Below are 19,807 nucleotides of genomic sequence, written 5' to 3'. Positions count from 1 at the left end.
AGCAAAAAACACATGTTTCCTCCAGTTCCCACGTTCCCCTCCTGATGCACTGGAGAGAGGGGAACCAAAAATCATCTCAATGCCTTGAACCATGTGCCACCATTAGGGACACACAAAGAGAGATCTGACAAATGACCATTTTAATGTCCCCTCTTTGACTTTAATGAATTTATACGTTATCTAGGCCCCTAATGGAGGCTGCTGTGGTGGAGGGGCTGGCGCAAGGCCATAACAAATGAAAAGCTCTGATTAGTGTAGAATGAGCTGAGAGAAAAAAACGCCATTCATCTTGGTTAGCATCCTCCTGTGCTCTTTTATGGGCCGCTGTTACAAGGACGGTGGAGCCGGGGGTGCTTGTCCCATTAGCCGGGCGGTGAGTGGTCAGCGGCCGGGCGTTGACGGAGCGTCTGCCCGCTCCGAGGTTCACCACTGTGAATGCCTCAGTGCGGCTTGACTCCTGAATAACCTTCTGAGGTACCGAGAGCTTCACCTCTGCATGACCCCAGCACTCTGAGTAGGGGTGTGTGGGGGGGCTCCGGGGGGTACCCAGACCAGGACGCACCACCACACTAGCAATATAGGTAAACACTGGAGGGAGGGATCCCCAGGCAGGCAGGAGGAGATTAAAAACACTTTGAATTTTAGAAGTATTAAAGTGGAAATCCTTAAGATTTCAAGTCTCGGTTGATTTAGAATTTCTATTAGAGTGAAAACAATGGAGTTTAGCAGCACATGAGCATAGAAACACACTTTAATAGGCTACTCTATAAAGCCAAGTATACATTTCTGTAGGCCTGTAAGGCAAGAATACTTAATTATACTTTAGTATATCTTGGACTTTTCTGTATACGTATCAGTATAAGCCAAGTAGACTTTTCTGTATACTTGTCAGTATAAGCCAAGTATACTTAGACTTTTTTGTATACTTGTCAGTATGAGCCAAGTATATTTACACTTTTCTGTATAGTTGTCAGTATGAGCCAAGTATACTTAGACTTTTTTGTATACAAATCAGTATAAGCCAAGTAGACTTTTCTGTATACTTGTCAGTATGAGCCAAGTATATAAGGCAAGCATACTTAATTATACCTTTCTTAAGTATATCTCAATCAAAAGATTAAGTACAAGTAAGCCTATAAGACAAGTATACTTAGACTTTTCTGTATACTTAGACCTTTCTGTATACTTGTCAGTATAAGCCAAGTATACTTGGACTTTTCTGTATACTTATCAGTATAAGCCAAGTATACTTGGACTTTTCTGTATACTTGTCAGTATGAGCCAAGTATATAAGGTAAGAATACTTAATTATACTTTTCTTTAGTATATCTTGATCAAAAGATTAAATACAAGTAGGCCTATAAGCCAAGTATACTTCGACTTTACTGTATACTTATCAGTATAAGCCAAGTATACTTAGACTTTTCTGTATACTTGTCAGTATGAGCCAAGTATATAAGGCAATAATACTTCATTATACTTTTCTTAAGTATATCTTGATCAAAATATTAAGTACAAGTAGGCCTATAAGCCAAGTATACTCAGACTTTTTTGTATACTTATCAGTATAAGCCAAGTAGAGTTTTCTGTATACTTGTCAGTATAAGCCAAGTACTGGGGGGGTAACCAGACCAGGACACATAATAGCATTAGGTAAACACTGGAGGGAGGGATCCCCATGCAGGCAGGCAGGAGATTAAAAACAAAACACTTTGTTTTTACATTACCACGTTTTACATTTTGAATTTTTTAGAAGTATTAAAGTGGAAACCCTTAAGATTTCAAGTCTTGGTTGATTTAGAATTTCTATTAGAGTGAAAACAATGGAGTTTAGCAGTCTGGATTCTTTTTGTTGATACATGAGCATAGAAACACACTTTAATAGGCTACTCTATCAAAAAGTAAGTACAACTACAAGCCAAGTATACCTTTCTGTAGGCAACAATACTTAGTTATACTTTTCTTAAGTATATCTCGATCAAAAGATTAAGTATAAGCCAGGTATACCTACTCTTATCTGTATACTTGTCAGTACTTTGACTTTTTGTATACTCATCAGTATAAGCCAAGTAGACTTTTCTGTACTTGTCAGTATAAGCCAAGTATAGTTAGACCTTTCTGTATACTCATCAGTATAAGCCAAGTAGACTTTTCTGTACTTGTCAGTATAAGCCAAGTATAGTTAGACCTTTCTGTATACTCATCAGTATAAGCCAAGTAGACTTTTCTTTATACTTGTCAGTATAAGCCAAGTATCCTTAGACTTTTCTGTATACTTGTCAGCATAATCCAAGTATACTTAGACTTTTCTGTATACTTATCAGTATAAGCCAAGTAGACTTTTCTGTATACTTATCAGTATAGCCAAGTATACTTACACTTTTCGGTATACTTGTCAGTATAAGCCAAGTATACTTAGACTTTTCTGTTTACTTATCAGTACAAGCCAAGTAGACTTTCTGTATACTTATCAGTATAGCCAAGTATACTTAGACTTTTCTGTATACTTGTCAGTATAAGCCAAGTATACTTAGATTTTTCTTCATACTTGTCAGTATGAGCCAAGTATACTTATGTATACTTTTGTTAAGTATATCTCTGATAAGTACATAAAAAGTATACTGAAATTATACTCTCTTATTTTAAGTTTAAAAGAAGTATACTATTAGCACACTTGAATAAATTAATTTTTTGGTAAGGGTAGCATAGAAACAAATCTATATCTATGTACATGACCTTCAGGTTTTCACCATCATTTGCATGGTTGATTTTTTTTGTGAGTATACAACAGTATTATTCCTGGGAATGTCACCACAGAAACCTTCATTTTACTGCAATTATATAAATTTATTATATAAAAATTGTATAAAGTTTATTTTTCATTTCATAATGTATTATAAGAGGATAAACTCCTTGAGATGCACCATCATGTTTTCAAGGGGGCCCTCAGGCACAAACATGGAAGTTAACAACCATTTAAGCACATAATAATAATAATAATAATAATAATAATAATAATAATAATAACAATAATAACAATAATATTAATAATAATAAATTCAACAAAACGTAAATTCAACATAACATGAAAATAATGAACATAAAGATAATGGTGAACATAATAATAAAAGAACATTATGTCAAAATATTGACAATCTATTGTGACAAGTATACATTTGGAGCTGAAAAGCAGTTTAAAAGTTAGGCTACTAAATAAAAGTATATATTGTGGTGGACATTAAAAGTAGGTCATCACAATGTGCTCAAAATAATTACAACAACAGCAATATTTAATCTTATCTAAATAGGTAGATATGTTATCAAAAATCTCCTTAAATATATTTACATTTCCTTATTAATAGACTTGCTATATCTGCAGCTGTTTTGAGCATTTAAGCAGATTTATAATCAGATTGTGTTGAAAAGCGACAGAAGGGGGGGAAATGGGGTTGCATTAAAATAACATTATGTCAAAATACTGACAAAATATTGTGACAAGTATACTTTTGGAGCTGAAAAGCAGTTTAAAAGTTAGGCTACATAACAAGAAATATTAAATAAATGTAAATATTGTGGTGGACATTAAAAGTAGGTCATCACAATGTGCTCAAAAATAATCACAAATACTATAAATAATCTTATTTAAATTGGTAGATATGCTATCAAAAATCTCCTGAAATATGTTTACATTTCCTTATGATAGACTTGCTATATCTGCAGCTGTTTTGAGCATTAAAGCAGATTTATAATCAGATTGTGTTGAAAAGCGACAGAAGGGGGGGAAATGGGGTTGCTTTAAAATAACATTATGTCAAAATACTGATAAAATATTGTGAAAAGTATACTTTTGGAGCTGAAAAGCAGTTTAAAAGTTAGGCTACATAACAAGAAATGATAAATAAATGTAACTATTGTTTTGGACATTAAAAGTAGGTCATCACAATGTGCTCAAAAATAATCACAAATACCATAAATAATCTTATCTAAATAGGTAGATATGCTATCAAATCTCCTGAACTATATTTACATTTCCTTATTAATAGACTTGCTATATCTGCAGCTGTTTTTAGTATTTAAACAGATTTATAATCAGATTGTGTTGAAAAAAGCGACTGAAGGGGGGAAATGAGGTTGCATTCAAAAGCACCACTGTTTTTTTTCTTCTCTCTTTTTTTTTTTTGCTCTAATTCCGGGAAGTAACATTTTACTGTGAAAATATTGCAACACGGTGTCACTGCAGGAGAGGAGATGTTTCGTCATGATCGTGTTGGAGCTTGATATCGACCACTGTCTGTTGTCATTGGGAGAAGCCCTGTTTCTGCCGCCCCCCACCCGCCCCCCCTCGCTGGGCCCCCGTGCAGAGCCGCCTTACAGAGTTCAGTCAGTCGAGGCTGTGAGAGAGGAATGCGCTGGGATGCGGAGCAGCAACAACACTAGGACATCCACGCAACAACTCGCACAGTATGGACAGTAATGATCCGTATTTACACCTCCGTAAGTACGCAACGATTCCTCTAAAGCCCGGTGTGTTTGTGTGCTTCCTTCACCAAGCTGCTGCATGTTGTTTTGACTTGGAGAGTGCGTTTTGTTTCATGGCGTCTTCTCTCTCTTTCTCTCTCTCTCTCTCTCTCGCTCCAGCAATGCACGGACTTTAACCGACCTTGTCTTGTGAATCCGGTTGTTCTGTTTACTATCTTTTACCTATAATCGTTTGCATGCTACGCCGATTGAAAAGCTGCGACCAATACAACAAAAAAGTCAGGTGATCGTAGGTTTGGTTTGTGCCGGTCAGGCAAGGTCAGAGGTTGGCACTTTAATTGCGCTTATGTAATTTATGGGGCTTGTCGCGCGTCTCTTTTTGCTAAACTGTTTGAGACAGAAACGGCAATTTATTGGTCTGGGGATTGTGTGTCAGATCCATAGAGAAATGCACGGAACTGCGTTGAGGAATGGCGGATCTGTGTGCTGATAAACAAACTTGTACTTTGTGGTGAGAAGAGAAAAAAAAACCCCGAGCGTTAAAAGACGCGCCCAGGTCAGCAGCAGCTGAATGACAGCATGATGTGATTTTTTTTTGCTCAGTTTAAAGCTGCTCTGTGAATCAGTGACTTTGCCCTTGAACCCAGAGTTTGTTGCATTGTTCTTTCATATTATTTAGGATTTTTTTTTGACAGCCTTAAAAATCCACAAGGAAGTGGAGTTTGCAACATGTGGGATTCACACACTGCACATATATACATGCTTGTTTGTGTGCCAAATAAGTCAACCCCTTTTGTTGTGTTTATATAAGCTAAACCTCTATGGAAGTTTTAATTGGACTTTATTAGTTGTAACCCACAGAAGACATTCCACAAATGTGTACCATGATCTGCAAATATTTCACTATCCACAAACATGTATTTTTGTATTTGTGTTGTGTAAAGTCACATCCACAAAAATACAGGGTGATTTACAAATACGCATAACTTACTTTGTAAATACGTATTTTAAGGTTTACATGTAAAGTGATATCTACACATTTGTGCATCTATTTCGCAAATGTCATGTGGCCCATAAATCCACAGGAAGCGATCTGCAATAGATGCACAAATGTGTCGATATCACTTTACATGTAAACCTTAAAATACGTATTACAGAGTAAGTTATGTGTATTTGCAAATCTCCCTGTATTTTTGTGGATGTGACTTTACACAACACAAATACAAAAATACATGTTTGTGGATAGTGAAATATTTGCAGATGTGGAATGTCTTCTGTGGGTTACAACTAATAAAGTCCAATAAAAACTTCCATAAACCTCTTTTTTGTTTTTAAGATTAGAGGCTCTATCTGGAGGCTGTGTGTGTTCACTGAGTCACACACTCTATATGCATCATTTATCATGTGATGTTTTTTTTTTTTCTCTCTCCGCCTGAAAGATACACTCATTGTCTGTCACTGCAGTAGAGAGATATGTGCCATGTGCTTCCAAACCACACTGTCTTAATGCTAGTGAGGCATTACAAAGAAGCGAAGTGTGTTTGAAGACCCTTTATGTTATCATCACAGATATCTCGGCACCATTTTGAGGGGGCTGAAAATTGTTTCCATAATGAATGTGGCTCCCAGGGGAATGAGAGAGACATCTGGAAGGGAGAGCATGTAGAGGGAAGCCCACAGCGTACAGGAGTAACAACAGTCCCTCTGGGCTACACAGGCCTCTTTAAAGACTTCCTTTGATCAGACAGTAGTGGCATCTGAAGGTTTATGCACATCAGGACAGTGTGTATTATTGTGCAGATGTGTTATTGATCGTTTATTATTAAGTATTTGTTAGTCATGTAGTCCCCCTGCTAATACTGTATGCCTGATGTTACTCTCCGGTTACAGCTACATACTACGGCAGCGTATTGCTACAACACCAGAAAAAAAAATCACAATCAGTATCACGTTATAATGTACAAAGTTTATTGTTATAACAAGATATTTTCATGTTATTACGACGTACAAACTTATCACATTATAACAAGAAACTTTTCTTGTTATAACAATATGAAGGCTGTCAATCGATTAAAATAGTTAATCGCGATTAATCGCACATTTTATATCTGTTCAAAAAGTAACTTAAAGGGAGATTTGTCAAGTATTTAATACTCTTATCAACATGGGAGTGGACAAATATACTGCTTTATGTAAATGTGTATGTCTATATTTATTATTGGAAATCAATTACAAAACTGCAGCCCAACAGGCAACAACAGCTGTCAGTGTGTCAGTGTGCTGACTTGACTGTGACTTGCCCCAAACTGCATGTAATTATCATAAAGTGGGCATGTCTGTAAAGGGGAGACTCGTGGGTACCCATAGAACCCATTTTCATTCACATATCTAGAGGTCAAAGGTCAAGGAACCCCTTTGAAAATGGCCATGAAAGTTTTTCCTCATCAAAATTTTGGAGCGTTATTTAACCTCTCTGTCAACAAGCTAGTATGACATGGTTGGTACCAGTGGATTCTTTAGATTTTCTAGTTTCATATGATGCCAGTATCTACACTCTACCTATAAAAACTGAGCCCGCTACAATCTAAAAATCACAAGTAACGTTAACATTAACGCATTATTATAGTGTTAACTTTGACAGCCCAACATTATTACGTTTGTAATAACGTGAAAAACATCTTGTTATAACAATACATTTTTGACGTTATTACGTGATAGGCTACTGATCCTTTTTTTTCCTGGTGTGGTAGCAATACGCTGCCGTAACATACAGTACATCTGTCTATAAAAGTTTTTTATTTTTTGGAACATTTCACTTATAACTTTGGTTGTAATTGATGCATTTATACCTAAAATTCCCAGTGTATTTCAGGGTTTATCCTACTGAGCTGCAACGATTAATCGATTAGTTAATCAACTATTAAATTAATCTGCAACTATTCTGATAATCGATTAATCAGTTCGAGTAATTTTTTAAGAAAAAAAAGTTAAGCTGATTCCAGCTTCTTAAATGTGAATATTTTCTGGTTTCTTTACTCCTCTGTGACAGTAAACTGAATATCTTTGAGTTGTGGACAAAACAAGACATTTGAGGACGTCATCTTAGGATTTGGGAAACACTGATCAACATTTTTCACCTTTTTCTGACATTTTATAGAGCAAACAACTAATCAATTAATTGAGAAAAAAATAGACAGATTAATTGACAATGAAAGTAATTGTTAGTTACAGCCCTCGTACGGAGAGTTCCCATTTAAAAACTGCTCATCTCAAAGAATTTGATCAATCTTGGTTTCAATGGAGAGTTGTTGTTTTTCCCATTATGGTTTTACAGTTATGTTATTTGCAGCTTTCCAAGCCGCCTTGACTTGCAATCTGGGTTGAATGCCGAATATTTGTAATTTTTGTAAAAGTACTGGTAGTAAACTAGGATTAGTTGAACCCTATGAGGACAGTTCTTATCTTTTATTGGATTTACATTATAAAAGTTGTTAGTAAAACCACCAAACAGTTTATGAGTGGAAGCCAGAACCACTAAATGATCATTTCCAGTAAGAACAGTTCTGGTTTTGTATTGTGTGTCGGCCTCCCTAACTATGATTTATGATGTATTTTTGCATCAACAGCCCACACGCCTAAAAAACATGTATGAACACAGGGCCGCTCTCTTCTTGAAAGGGAGATGATTGCTCTAAAAAGGATCATTAATGTGCGTCCGAGGCAAAAAAAACAGTCTGCTGATTGTGTGCGGATTGTTTCGTGATCCACTCAGCTTTTCCCACCCAGACATGTTATGTTTCAGCAGGTCTGATGCAGGCCTGCCCCGGGGGCTTTAAGTAGAATCAGCATTTTTCTCTCTTCTCAGCATTTTTCTTTTTTTAATTTTCCGTCAGTGGAAGTGATTCTAGACGCGCTGACGAGCCGAGCACCCACACGGTGAGAACATATTTAGCTCGCAGATCGGGGAAGTCGTGTCAGAAAGAAGGAACGGGATGGGAGAGTGAAGGCAGCAAGATAACGGGGAAGTGTGTGTTAGGGGAGGGGGGGGGGGGGGGAGTATGGGTGGAGAGAGAGGTCACCTTAGTTGATGTGAACTCTCATCACTTGCCAGGGGTCAGCGATTCACCTCCCAGGACACACTCAGAGAGGAACACACACTCAGGCCTAAACTTCCCAGCTGCAGACCTCCTATATGCTCATTACACAGCAAAATGTGACCGTGATATCATGTGACTTAAAGAATGTGGGTGGTGCTATTTGACTGTGAAGTGCCGGCAGTATTAAACCTGCTTTCTTTAACGGCCGATCCCTGAGCACAGAGCATTATTCCCCCGCCCACTCCACTCCTGCAGAGCTAAAACAAACCACACAGGTAGAGTGGGTGTGGCTCTCTGCAGGTATTTGCTCAAGAATTCTGTAGCTTGAGACCTGCAGCGCCTCAATGCCGACGCATGCATTAGCACACAATGCACACAATGGCTTCATTCCCAGGCACTTTTGATTGAGTGTGTGTATTTATTGTCGGTGTCAGAGCTTGTCTTCTTGACTGTGTGTGTGTCTGTGTGGGTGCTAATTGTGAGAACAGGATGAGGGAAGAGAAGGGGCGTAAGGAGGCCATTCTCTGGGCTAATTGCCAGTAATTAGTCATTAGAGAAGAAGGTCAAAGCCTTGATTTAATTCCAGCTTTAATCAAGCAGAGAACCTTGAGAGGCCCGCGGGCTGCAGCGGTGTTAGGTTATGGGTTGTATGTAGCTATTTCTTTGCTAATTATGCAGCAACAACATACGTGTCACTCACGGACGCACAGGAAGTCTAATTTTACACGCTCTCAACATTATGTATTACTCATCCCTCTGATCAGCAGCGTCTATCCATTTCACTGTTTGCTTTTAATTAATTCATCAATCACAAAGGCACAGCAGCTAAGTATGGCTGCATTTTACATCAACGTCTCACCGTGACAGTGTATCTCAGTAAATGCAACACACATGGAGCAATAGCTGCTGATGTGTCTCTAAAACCGAAAATGATTCCCAGTCATCACATCTGGAATGTTTTAAAGGACCAGTGTGTAGCAATTAGGGGGATCTATTGGCAGAAATGGAATATAATATGAATAAGTATAGTTTTCTTTAGTGTATAATCACCTGATAATAAGAATCGTTGTGTTTTTGTTACCTTAGAATGAGCCGTTTATATCTACGTAGGGGGCGGGTCCTCTTCACGGAGTCCGCCATGTTGCATCGCCGTGTTTCTACAGTAGCCCAGAACGAACAAACCAAACTCTGTTAACTTTTCCTGCTTGGGCCGGAGTCGATAACGTTATTCGCTCCCGTCGCGGCCGCTCTCTCTCTCTTGCTTCACCACTCACTTCCCACCTACACACACACATACTCTATGCACTGGCTCTGCTCCAAATGGCTCTAAAGAAGGCCATTCGCGTTTTCGCGCCTGCCACTGTAGCTCTCCAACACGCTTGGCACACGGGAGAGGCTTTAGTTGGTTGCAATCTCCTCACCTCACCGCAAGATACCTCCAGATCCTTCATACTGGACCTTTAATACTCAATTACAAGTTTAAAGTCCTGCATTCAAAATTTAGCAAAGTAAAAGTAAAAAAGTCTTAGCAACAGAATTTACTTAAAGTATCAAAAGTGCTCATTATGTAGATTGATGGTGGTATGATATTATATTATTGGATTGTTATTTTTGATGCATTAACATGTAAGCAGTACTTTAATGTTGTAGTTGGTTGAGGTGGAGCTAACTCCCTTACATACTGTTGGAGTGTAACGATACATTGATATGTTTGATGTGTCAATTCAATGATCAACGATTCAATACATAGCCTACCGTCACCTTCAAGATGTTCCTTTATTTTGAAATTCCCATGGCACGTTTGTGTCGTATTGTATTTGAAACTTATGATTTAGGTAGTTTAAACTTTAATTTAAAATAATATGTGCAGTATTTATAAAGTTATTATAGGTTTTATACGTGAAATTGTAATGTACTACTAACTGTCAAATAAATGTAGTGGAGCAGAAGTATAAATTAACAGAAAAAGAAAATACTCAAATAAAGTACAATGTCAAAATTGTATTTAAGTACAGTTCTTGACTATATACTTTCCACCACTAACGTCCTTTGATATACCCAGATAGTGCTGAAACAATTAGCCAATTAATGAATTGGTCAATCAACAGAAAATCAACAATTTTCATAACTGATGAATCTTTTAATTTACGCAGAAAAAAATACCAGATATTCTCTAGTTGGCAGAAAAAAGCTGTTTGAAAATGTCCCTCTGTGATGACCATTTTCCATTATTTTCTGACATTTTATAGACAAAAAACAATCAGTCACTTCATCATACAATTAATTAACAGATGAATCAATAAGGGGAGATTTATGGCTCCGTAGAAGTTGGTTTGACTGACCAGGCAAACAGTTTTTTGTGGCACTCTGCACCCTGCAGGAGCAGCAACAGGTAGCAGCTCAGTACATTATGTCTCATTAAATGTCTCCATTGAGAGACATGAAGAACATGCTGTAAACACCGCTTGGCTATTTTGAGTGCTCTGAGTGCCGTTTTAGTACTCTGCTCCCATCGCACGCCCACGCACATTAATACAACACACAAGCATCCATTACTGTTTGGAAAAAAAACAACATATTTTTCTGCTGTTTTTCTGCTTTTCTCTCATTTCCACTGCTTTTTCCTACAAATAACCACCCGAACGAGTGTGTTGCATGATAATGTCCTTCCTGTTGACAAAAAAAACGACAGGAGGACGTCAAGAGAAAACTGTCTCTTCTTGAGATCAGTTTAGCTGACTGATTTATGTATACACGATTTGTAGACACAAGTATACACGACACTGGTCACGAACTATTGATTCACGTACTAGTCAGTTCAGATTAAACATTTAAGAGCGGACCATAAATTTAAGGTCGCCAATCATCCTCCTCCCACGTCTTCATAGTCCACGATACGTCTATGAATGCTAATTATGTCTCTCAGGGTTAATTTGGCATGTTTTATATGGGCCACGACACACTATTATAACACGACATGCATTTAAGAAGGACTGTATTATTTTAGCTTCTCCCAATGGGATTTATTAAGTCTGAAAGAGAAGCAGCAAGTGTCTCTTCTCCTTCTCCGTCCTCGCTGTCCTCTCCTTGTGTCCGTCTGCTGGGTCTCTTGCCAGGTTACTGTCACTGAGTGGGTCTGGTTACTGGTGGCTACCCTTCAAGCACTGTATAGATATTCGATCCAGCCTCATGCAGGTGCACGGCACAAGAAAACTCTGTTGAGTCATGTGAGTTAAATAGATGCACACATGTCGGTGGAGGCTTCTCAAGTTTTTAGTGCAAATTGAAGGGTGAACATTTGATAGGGTTGCAGGATAGATTAGAAGGAGCAGCTGCAGACTAAAATCAGTGCCAATTACACATTTATTGGCTAGGGCTATTTTCTGGTGATAATGATATGACATACTTCCTTGGCCAAGGATGCATGCCGCCTCTGACATTGTTGAACAAAGTCAACTCTAACTTCTCGCAGGCTGATTTTAGTGCTGTTTGTTCAACATATCCTCATACAGAGCTTCGTATATCTTACAACAAGTTATTCCTCATTTTTCGTGCGTTTTCCTTACGAATGTCTAGCAACGCGTGTCAATTTCTGCTCGTTACATGCGTGCAGTCTTTTCAAAATAAACGTCCGTCTTCACAGGAAACAACTTGCTTTGGTTTAAGCAACAAAACTACTTACTTAGGTTTAGGAAAATATTGTGGTTTGGGTTTAAGGTGCTATTGATAACATTCAGCCACTAGATGTCGCATTATCCCTCTGTCGTTCCATTTACTTCACAACAAGTCGTTGCCAGGCACTTACCGTCAGTCTCAGCCATTTATCCGTTTTTTCAACACACTAACTGACGACCCAGAGACACCACGTGATACCAACGTCGTTTTACTATTGGCTCATGAGCCTTGTTAGTAGTGGGAATCAAACGTCGGACATCTTCCACAGAGATGAACAAAACAATCATTTTGGACCCGCCAAAAATTTTAAAATGATTAATTCACAATCATAATATTCTTTTTCAGGAAAAGACATACTTTTATTCAGTGCCTTTCTAAAGGCTCTGTGGGTGTATTATTAAAAAAAAAAAAATGTGTCTACATAAAAATGTGATCAATAGGAAGTCAGGAAGTCTCTTTATACTTCCTGGAACACAATTACATGGATTACATGCGAATTGATTTCATGGGATGTACAGTATATGCATTACAGTGCATTACTTTTTGTAGATATAGCTATGAACGGTGTATGAGACCAGCCCGGTTTGTTCCACTAAAACCATTTTATTACCATTTTTTTAAAGCTTGTTCTGATAAATAAAGTCTTAAAACAGTCGTACTGCAGATTGAATCCATCCCTGTGCGGGTTTTGTAGTTTATTTAGATTCCCTCAGGGGTTTGCCATGTATTGTTCCTCATTGCCTTCAAGGTATATTTTTGGCCTGTGTGTGCATCTGGGTTTTCGCTTTGCTGCGTGTTTGCTTGACCATCCTAGAGCACTGAAACAGACGATTCCTGACTTCCTGGAATGCTATAACACTTGTTAAACACACAAACATACTAACAATGCTGCACGTAGGCGACTCCACATGCCACAACAGTACCATGTATGCTGGCACAGTTATTTTCTTGGCATTAAGGGGAATTAAAGCTGATAGAAGAGAGAAATCTTTCGCCTCAGGCCACTTCTTGTCACTTCCTTTCTCAACACTCACATCCCATTTATACCACCTACACAGGAGACAGAAAGTCTGTGGCTAATATTCAGCAAAAGGGAAGAAAATGAGGAAATCTTTGCAAAACAAAGTGTCATTGACACATAAAAACCTCTGTGGAATACAGGAACATCAGTGTCATGCTGTCTGTTCTTGCTCCATTTTAAGATGAAGTAATCAGAAACTTCTGCTTGTACTGTACACTTTTTCAGTGTGACCCCTGTCATCATAACCACCCTCCCTCCCTGTCCCCGTGCCAGACACCCTCCTCTGCCGCTACAACCGGTGCCTCTGTACAGATAAAGAGAGAGAGAGAGAGAGAGAGACACACGTGTGAGTGGGCGGTAGAAGAGCTGATTTGCGCAGCAGTCGGTCAGTAAACAGTTCCTGTGAGATTGATCTCTGGGGAAGGATAATCTGGGTAATCCTATAACCAGCGCCGGTGGACTCCGCCTTCGCTTACACCCCGCCCCTTTTCCACGGTTTCCACGCTGACCCGTCTGTTCCTGTTCTGCACTGAAAAGTGGTCGAGTCCGGAGTATCCGCATCACTTTTTTCTGTTTGTCACCGAGCCAGCACTTGAGTCTGAGTCCTGGTTCTGAGCGACTGGCGTCCTGCCAGGCAGCGCCACACTTGCACCTGAAGGCATGTGGCACCCCATGGCATCACCTGCACCTGGAGGCAACCCCGGGAGGGAGATAGGTTATGGCCACTGTGAGTAGCTGGGTTCTGTGTTGCCTCTATGTGTGTGTGTGTGTGTGTGTTTGTTGTTGGATCAGATCAGAATCGGGATGTGTGCTGTGGAAGATGTTGCCACCGCTGTTGCTCTGTGATTTTCCACAGAAGTGGAGCACTAAAAGCTAGCGCTGCACAGATGCACCACGGTAATGCCTCTAATCCCTGTGCACTCTTTGAACAAGTTATTTTGAATTTCTCTTCCCAGCCTGCAACTAACAGAGCAAATTCAGCAGCTGAACTTCTTTTTGCATTTGTGTTTTTTTTTAGGGCTGTCAATCGATTACAATATTTAATCTTGATTAATCGCATTATTGTCCATAGTTAATCCTGATATATCGCAAATTAATCGCACATTTTTTTTATCTGTTCAGAATGTACCTTAAAGGGAGATTTGTCAAGTATTTGATACTCTTTTCAACATGGGAGTGGACAAATATGCTGCTTTATGCAAATCAGTGTGCTGACTTGACTATGACTTGCCCCAAACTGCATGTGATTATCAAAAAGTGAGCGTGTCTGTAAAGGGGAGACTTGTGGGTACCCATAGAACCCATTTTCATTCACATATATTGAGATCAGAGGTCAAGGGACCCTTTTGAAAATGGCCATGACAGTTTTTCCTCGTCAACACTTAGTGCAAGTTTGGAGCATTTTTTAACCTCCTTTGCGACAAGCTGGTATGACATACCATACCATATGGCTGGTACCAATGGATTCTTTAGGGTGTGTGGTTTCATATGATACCAGTATCTTCACTCTAGCTTTAAAACTGAGCCCGCTACCACCTCCGAAAGATCGTTTACGTTAATGCGTTAAAGAAATTAGTGGAATTTGCCTTAACGAGTTATTATCGCGTTAGCTTTGACAGCCCTAATGGTTTTCCATATGGATTATATATGATCCTCACTGTGACACATTTCTCATGTTTTTTGGAGGACTGTACTTGTATGGGATTGTATCTTTAAGATTCAGATTTCATGATCTTATTGGCCCCCGACTGCCCAACGCCTTTAAAAATCATTGGATCATTTTAACCGCTTGTGACAGGTACAAGGCTTTGCTGTTGCTTGTGACTCACTTGAGGACTTAGATGTGGTCAGCGGGGACGCCACTCAACTTCAGAGGACGCTTGCAGCTCTCATTGGCTTGTCCTTCACTATCAGTTTTATCTCTCAACACTTGTCCGTTCCTATTAGCCATCTCCATGCTGCTTTCTCTCTCTCTCTGCAGTCTGTCTGCTGTCCGTCACCCTGCATCCTTCCATCAACGCTCACTCTGATGAGGATTTTTAGCTTCTTCCTATATTTTAAAAGAGGTGTGGGAGGTGTTGATGTGAGCTCCACACGTACTGTAGTCGGCCTGTTTACTGGCTTGTTGTGTGTGTATGTGTTATTATGTGTAGATTCTTTTCTCTGGTGTCCTTGAGGGAAGCATGTGACGCTCCTGTTTATAACTGTAGTTCCTCCTCGCTGACAACCTTGAAGATGTTCATTCGTTCTCCAGCTCTGGGCTGATGAAACGTTAGAGAGAAATTTCACGAAAGCATTTTGCAGCAGCTGATCTTGATCCTGCAGTACTAAAAACATCCATGCTAATCCACCTGTGCTGCATGTACACGATGTTAACATTTTCTGTTCTGCTCCCTCCGCTAAGAGCACAGCTGGACGGTCCACACAGCTGTGATTACAACCATAATAATACTCATGTCATTACTGTAAAATAATGTTGACGGAAAAATGGATTTAAAAGGGAACTTGAGCGTTTATTGAATCGTAGGAATGATTCGTCAAAACAACTGGACTATGGTTAATAAAAGCTAGAGGATTATACTAGAGGTTTTATATGTTTTCACACATTTAATATTAACTCTAAATTGAGATTTGCATATTGATTTTCTATGTTCCAGACAGCCATTAGTCTCAGCCCATACTGGTATAATGAGGAAATCAGACTTTTTTTTAAGTAGAGACTGCTAAAAAGTATTGCATTTAAAGCTGAAGCAGGCGAGATTGGAGCAAATATGATTTAAAAAAAAAAAGTTATTTTTATAAAACATCTGCCGTCTATGAGAGCCGGCTGTCAGTCACTTGCGATCTCCGATCAAACGATCAAACTAGGCAGCGCTGATCAAATATGAATCAATATTCTGTTACGTTAATGCCTATTTCTCGCCTCAAATGTTTTCAGAATCATCTTATAGTGCACGGTTTAGCTGTTAAATGAGAATGTTTGTGACACCGCCATTGTGAAATCTGGTGAATGAACGCCAAGTTCTGGTCACATGACCGGAGCACAGCCAATAGGAACGCTCTCTCAATGAAATGACCTGTGATTGGTCAAAGTCTCCCGTCACGGGCTAGATTTTTTTAAAGCCTGAAAACAGAGCCATGAGGAGGTGCAGAAGTCTTGTTATCTCTCAGAACACTTGAATTACAATATGCTGAAAGGTTATTATGGAGTTTTTGCCCAATGATGCCAAAAATAAACTGCCTACTGCCACTTTAAGTCACATGCTTCATGTACGTCATGATTTTTAAGTCTTTTTTTCATTTTGCTTTTATCACCACACTAACTTTCCCACCTCAGCCAGGTGTGAAAAAAAATATTTTTTGAATTTCCAGCATTTCCACTCAGGTTTTTTTTATGCGTAAATTGAAAGGGCACATAAAAAGAGGTGAATGGAAATGCACTTATTGTCATTTCCACCTTGGTCTATCTTGATTTTTTTTTTGTAGAACATACTTTCTTTCCCAGTTTTTCAGATGCCACATTACCCCAAAGACTGCTAAACAGGTTTGTGTAGTCTGGCTGTCTTTCTAGGCTCTGGTCACAGATCCAGAGGTCAGGTCACCTCGGTCACACTCACTTGGTCACAGCATGAGCTGAGTGTGCGTGCGTGTGTGTGTGTTGATGGCGCCTACCCATCTCTCCACAGCCCTCTGTAACAGTGAGCGAATACTTCTAGGAACTAATTTGAGTCACCTCATCAGACGGATGCTTTTGGTTTGCTTTGGGTCTCTCAGTTTGTTTGTTGTCCAGGGCTGCTTGGTCAACCTGTTCTGTCTGTCTGTTAGCTCTTGCTGTTTAAGTTCCAAATCTTTTTATCACTTGCAAAACAATCTTTATCTCGTCCCTGTCTCAGCCCTGGCCTCCTCATCGATCCTTTGGCTCTGTGTAAAAAGTGTTCCGCTGGCAGTGTTTGTGGATGTGAGGACACGGCAGCAAATGGCCTACATATGGGAAATACAGTACAATGTGTACTTTATGTTCATTAACTTGCCTGACAGTTTCTTTTATTTGTTTGAAGCTATGCTATAGGGGAACCACAGAGCGAGGCGGGATAGATAGAAAGGGAGTTAATTTCTTTTCTTTTCATGGAAAGTGTGTTTGAGTTCACTAGAGAGTTCACTACAGGGCAGAATTTAGGGTCGGGGAAGTTCACCAGCTCAAGAGCTTGTGTTGTCACAGCCGTATGTCTTTATAGGAAAAACATTTTTCTATTTCTTAAAGGGGACATATGAAAAACTCACTTTCTCAGAGCTTGTGCACATACATTTGGGTATCTGGAGTGCCTACCAACCCACAATCTGTGAAATAAGCCAGTCAATTTTTGTGGGCTGTCTAGATCAGAAAACACGTGATTCCACAAGCCATTCAGATTCGGCTCCCCTTCTTATGTCACTAATACACCATTTGTAGTAATTCGTATAAATATCCCACAACATCAATTCATATGTACTCCGTGTAGGAATGATGGGTGGACGGGCAGGTCAAAAAACACCAGACTTTCACCCAGGAGACCGGTGTTCGTACCCCGTATGAAACCAGACGTCAATGTTGATTTATTTGTCACATAACTTCCGTACTTAAGTTACGCCACTTCCTGAGTTATTTTAACCCAAACCATAATCTTTTCCTAAACCTAACTAAGAATTTTTGTTGCATAAACCTAACCAAGTTGTTTCCTGGGAAAAAACTGTATGCATGTAACAAGCAGAAATTGACACGTGTCGCTGGACATTCATCACATTTTGCTGGAAATTCGTAGAAAAATGCGCAAAAAATGATGAATAACTTTCCGTAAGATATCATACGAACCGTTGTACTGTATGAGGATACGTTGCGCAGGCTCATTAGAATATATCGCCCACGGCTTGAGAACAAACCTTTGCAAAGGTGATCCATATTTTTCTTCTGAGCCAATCAGAGCAGACTGGGCTTTTTCAGGAGGGGTTCTTAAAGAGACAGGCGCTAAAACGGAGCGTTTCAGACAGAGGGTGAATACAGGTATATTCAGACAGACAGTATGAGAAAAATAAAGTGTTTTTTGAACATTTAAAGCATGTAAACACCTTCTAGTAGAAACCCAAAGTACAATTCTGAACCTGAAAATGAGCCATTATGTCCCCTTTAATGTTTTCAACAAGAGAGGAATGCTGTAATGAAGTTCATCTGATATTATGGGCTGTATTTATTTTGGCTGTTAAACTCCAAAAAGGCAGTCAGAAAATGGATCAGGTGTCCTTTAAGCAGCTTTGGACATTTTTGCTGTTTATATAACAGTAGAGAATATCTTCATTTTGTCTCACTAATAACCGTTTCTATCTCCTCAATCACAGCTGTGCAGAAAAACAGGGGGTTTTCTCAATTGATGATCTAATGTTGTCAGCCAAGCGGAGAGATTAGGCGTGTGTGTGGTAGTGGTGGGATCATGTGAGCGTTTCGGAGCGGGACAATGCCCTCCCCCATCCACCCATCGTCCCCTTCCATCCATCCATCCATCCATCCATCCACGGCTCCCTTCCTTCCTCCCTGGCTCTATCCCTCTCTCCGTCCCCTCCTCCTCGGCCTCCCACCTTCTTGACAGCTGGCCCGCTGAGCTGCAGATACTTACCCGGGGATAAGAGGATTTACTGACACAATTGATCAGACATCAACCTCATTTAGCACAGAAATGAATGTTTAACGGGTGATTTTGTGCTAGTGTGCATAGAAGTGTTTTTTTCTTCTTTTTTAATATGAAAGAAGACTGGTGTGTGTGCATGCGAGGGGTGTGTGTGTGTTGGACGAGGGTTCATGGCTGGTGCTCATGAGCTGCTTTGGCAGCAAAATGATTTCTTAATTACATGTCCGCTGTATCTAATGAGCTCCGCGGGCTGTCCGTCTGATTACTTTAGGACGCGTTCTGCTCTCTGTCACTGTCGGCCTCAGATATGAGCATGAGAGCTTGCACTCGTACTTCACACACACACACACACTTGCAGAGCCATACGAAATAGGTATTAAACAGATCGATGCCCGCGCTGAGGATCCGTCTTCATAGAGGCTAATCTGATAGATATCGAGGAGTTGTTCAGGAGTCGATCTGCTGCTCCCACCCCCTCAATATACACTCTCTGCTCTCCAGACAGGAGATATTATTAGCTAGTGGGCCATGGGCTTATTGAATTACCACACAGTGGAGTGCTCCATCCAGCCACTACCCAGTAATTAACAGTGAGGGATTTGTGGTCCGTGATGTTTCTTTAAACCTGTTGATCATCACATCAGTGTGATGCATTTGTGGCTTTGGCCGTTCTCTGCCTCAAATGTGAGAATATGATGAGTTTGACCCACATAAATGATCATCCAAAGCATACAGCAGCTGGTTGATGGGGATGGAGATGATGATGTGGCATTGGTCCTCTGAAACTGTTAACAGTGTTTACAGAGCTGTTTCTGGTTACTTGTTTATATTGTGATATACTGATTTAAAGGAACAGTGTTTAGCATTTAGGGGAATCT

The 19,807-nt window shown here is 39.7% G+C and overlaps 1 protein-coding gene across 7 annotated transcripts in view; it reads left to right on the top strand.

The window, feature by feature from the left end:
- The first annotated feature begins 4,312 nt into the window (after positions 1-4,312).
- The window catches only part of rxrgb (retinoid X receptor, gamma b), a 37,164-nt gene continuing 21,669 nt past the window's right edge, over positions 4,313-19,807 (top strand). For 2 of the 7 annotated variants that reach the window (XM_037770149.1, XM_037770153.1), the window contains exons 1-2: positions 4,379-4,494; positions 13,862-13,999. In XM_037770149.1, the coding sequence (XP_037626077.1) occupies positions 13,933-13,999 (67 nt within the window). In that variant the 5' untranslated portion in view covers positions 4,379-4,494; positions 13,862-13,932. Of the gene's footprint in view, positions 4,499-13,861; positions 14,000-19,807 lie in introns of all 7 variants that reach the window. The other 5 variants (XM_037770150.1, XM_037770151.1, XM_037770152.1 and 2 more) reach the window with 5 other exon arrangements.

The sequence above is a fragment of the Sebastes umbrosus genome, chromosome 5 (genome assembly GCF_015220745.1).
Source record: "Sebastes umbrosus isolate fSebUmb1 chromosome 5, fSebUmb1.pri, whole genome shotgun sequence".
In the NCBI taxonomy this organism is placed as follows: domain Eukaryota; kingdom Metazoa; phylum Chordata; class Actinopteri; order Perciformes; family Sebastidae; genus Sebastes; species Sebastes umbrosus.
Note: the sequence above shows the minus strand (reverse complement) of the source record. Positions and strands in the feature narration are given on the sequence as shown.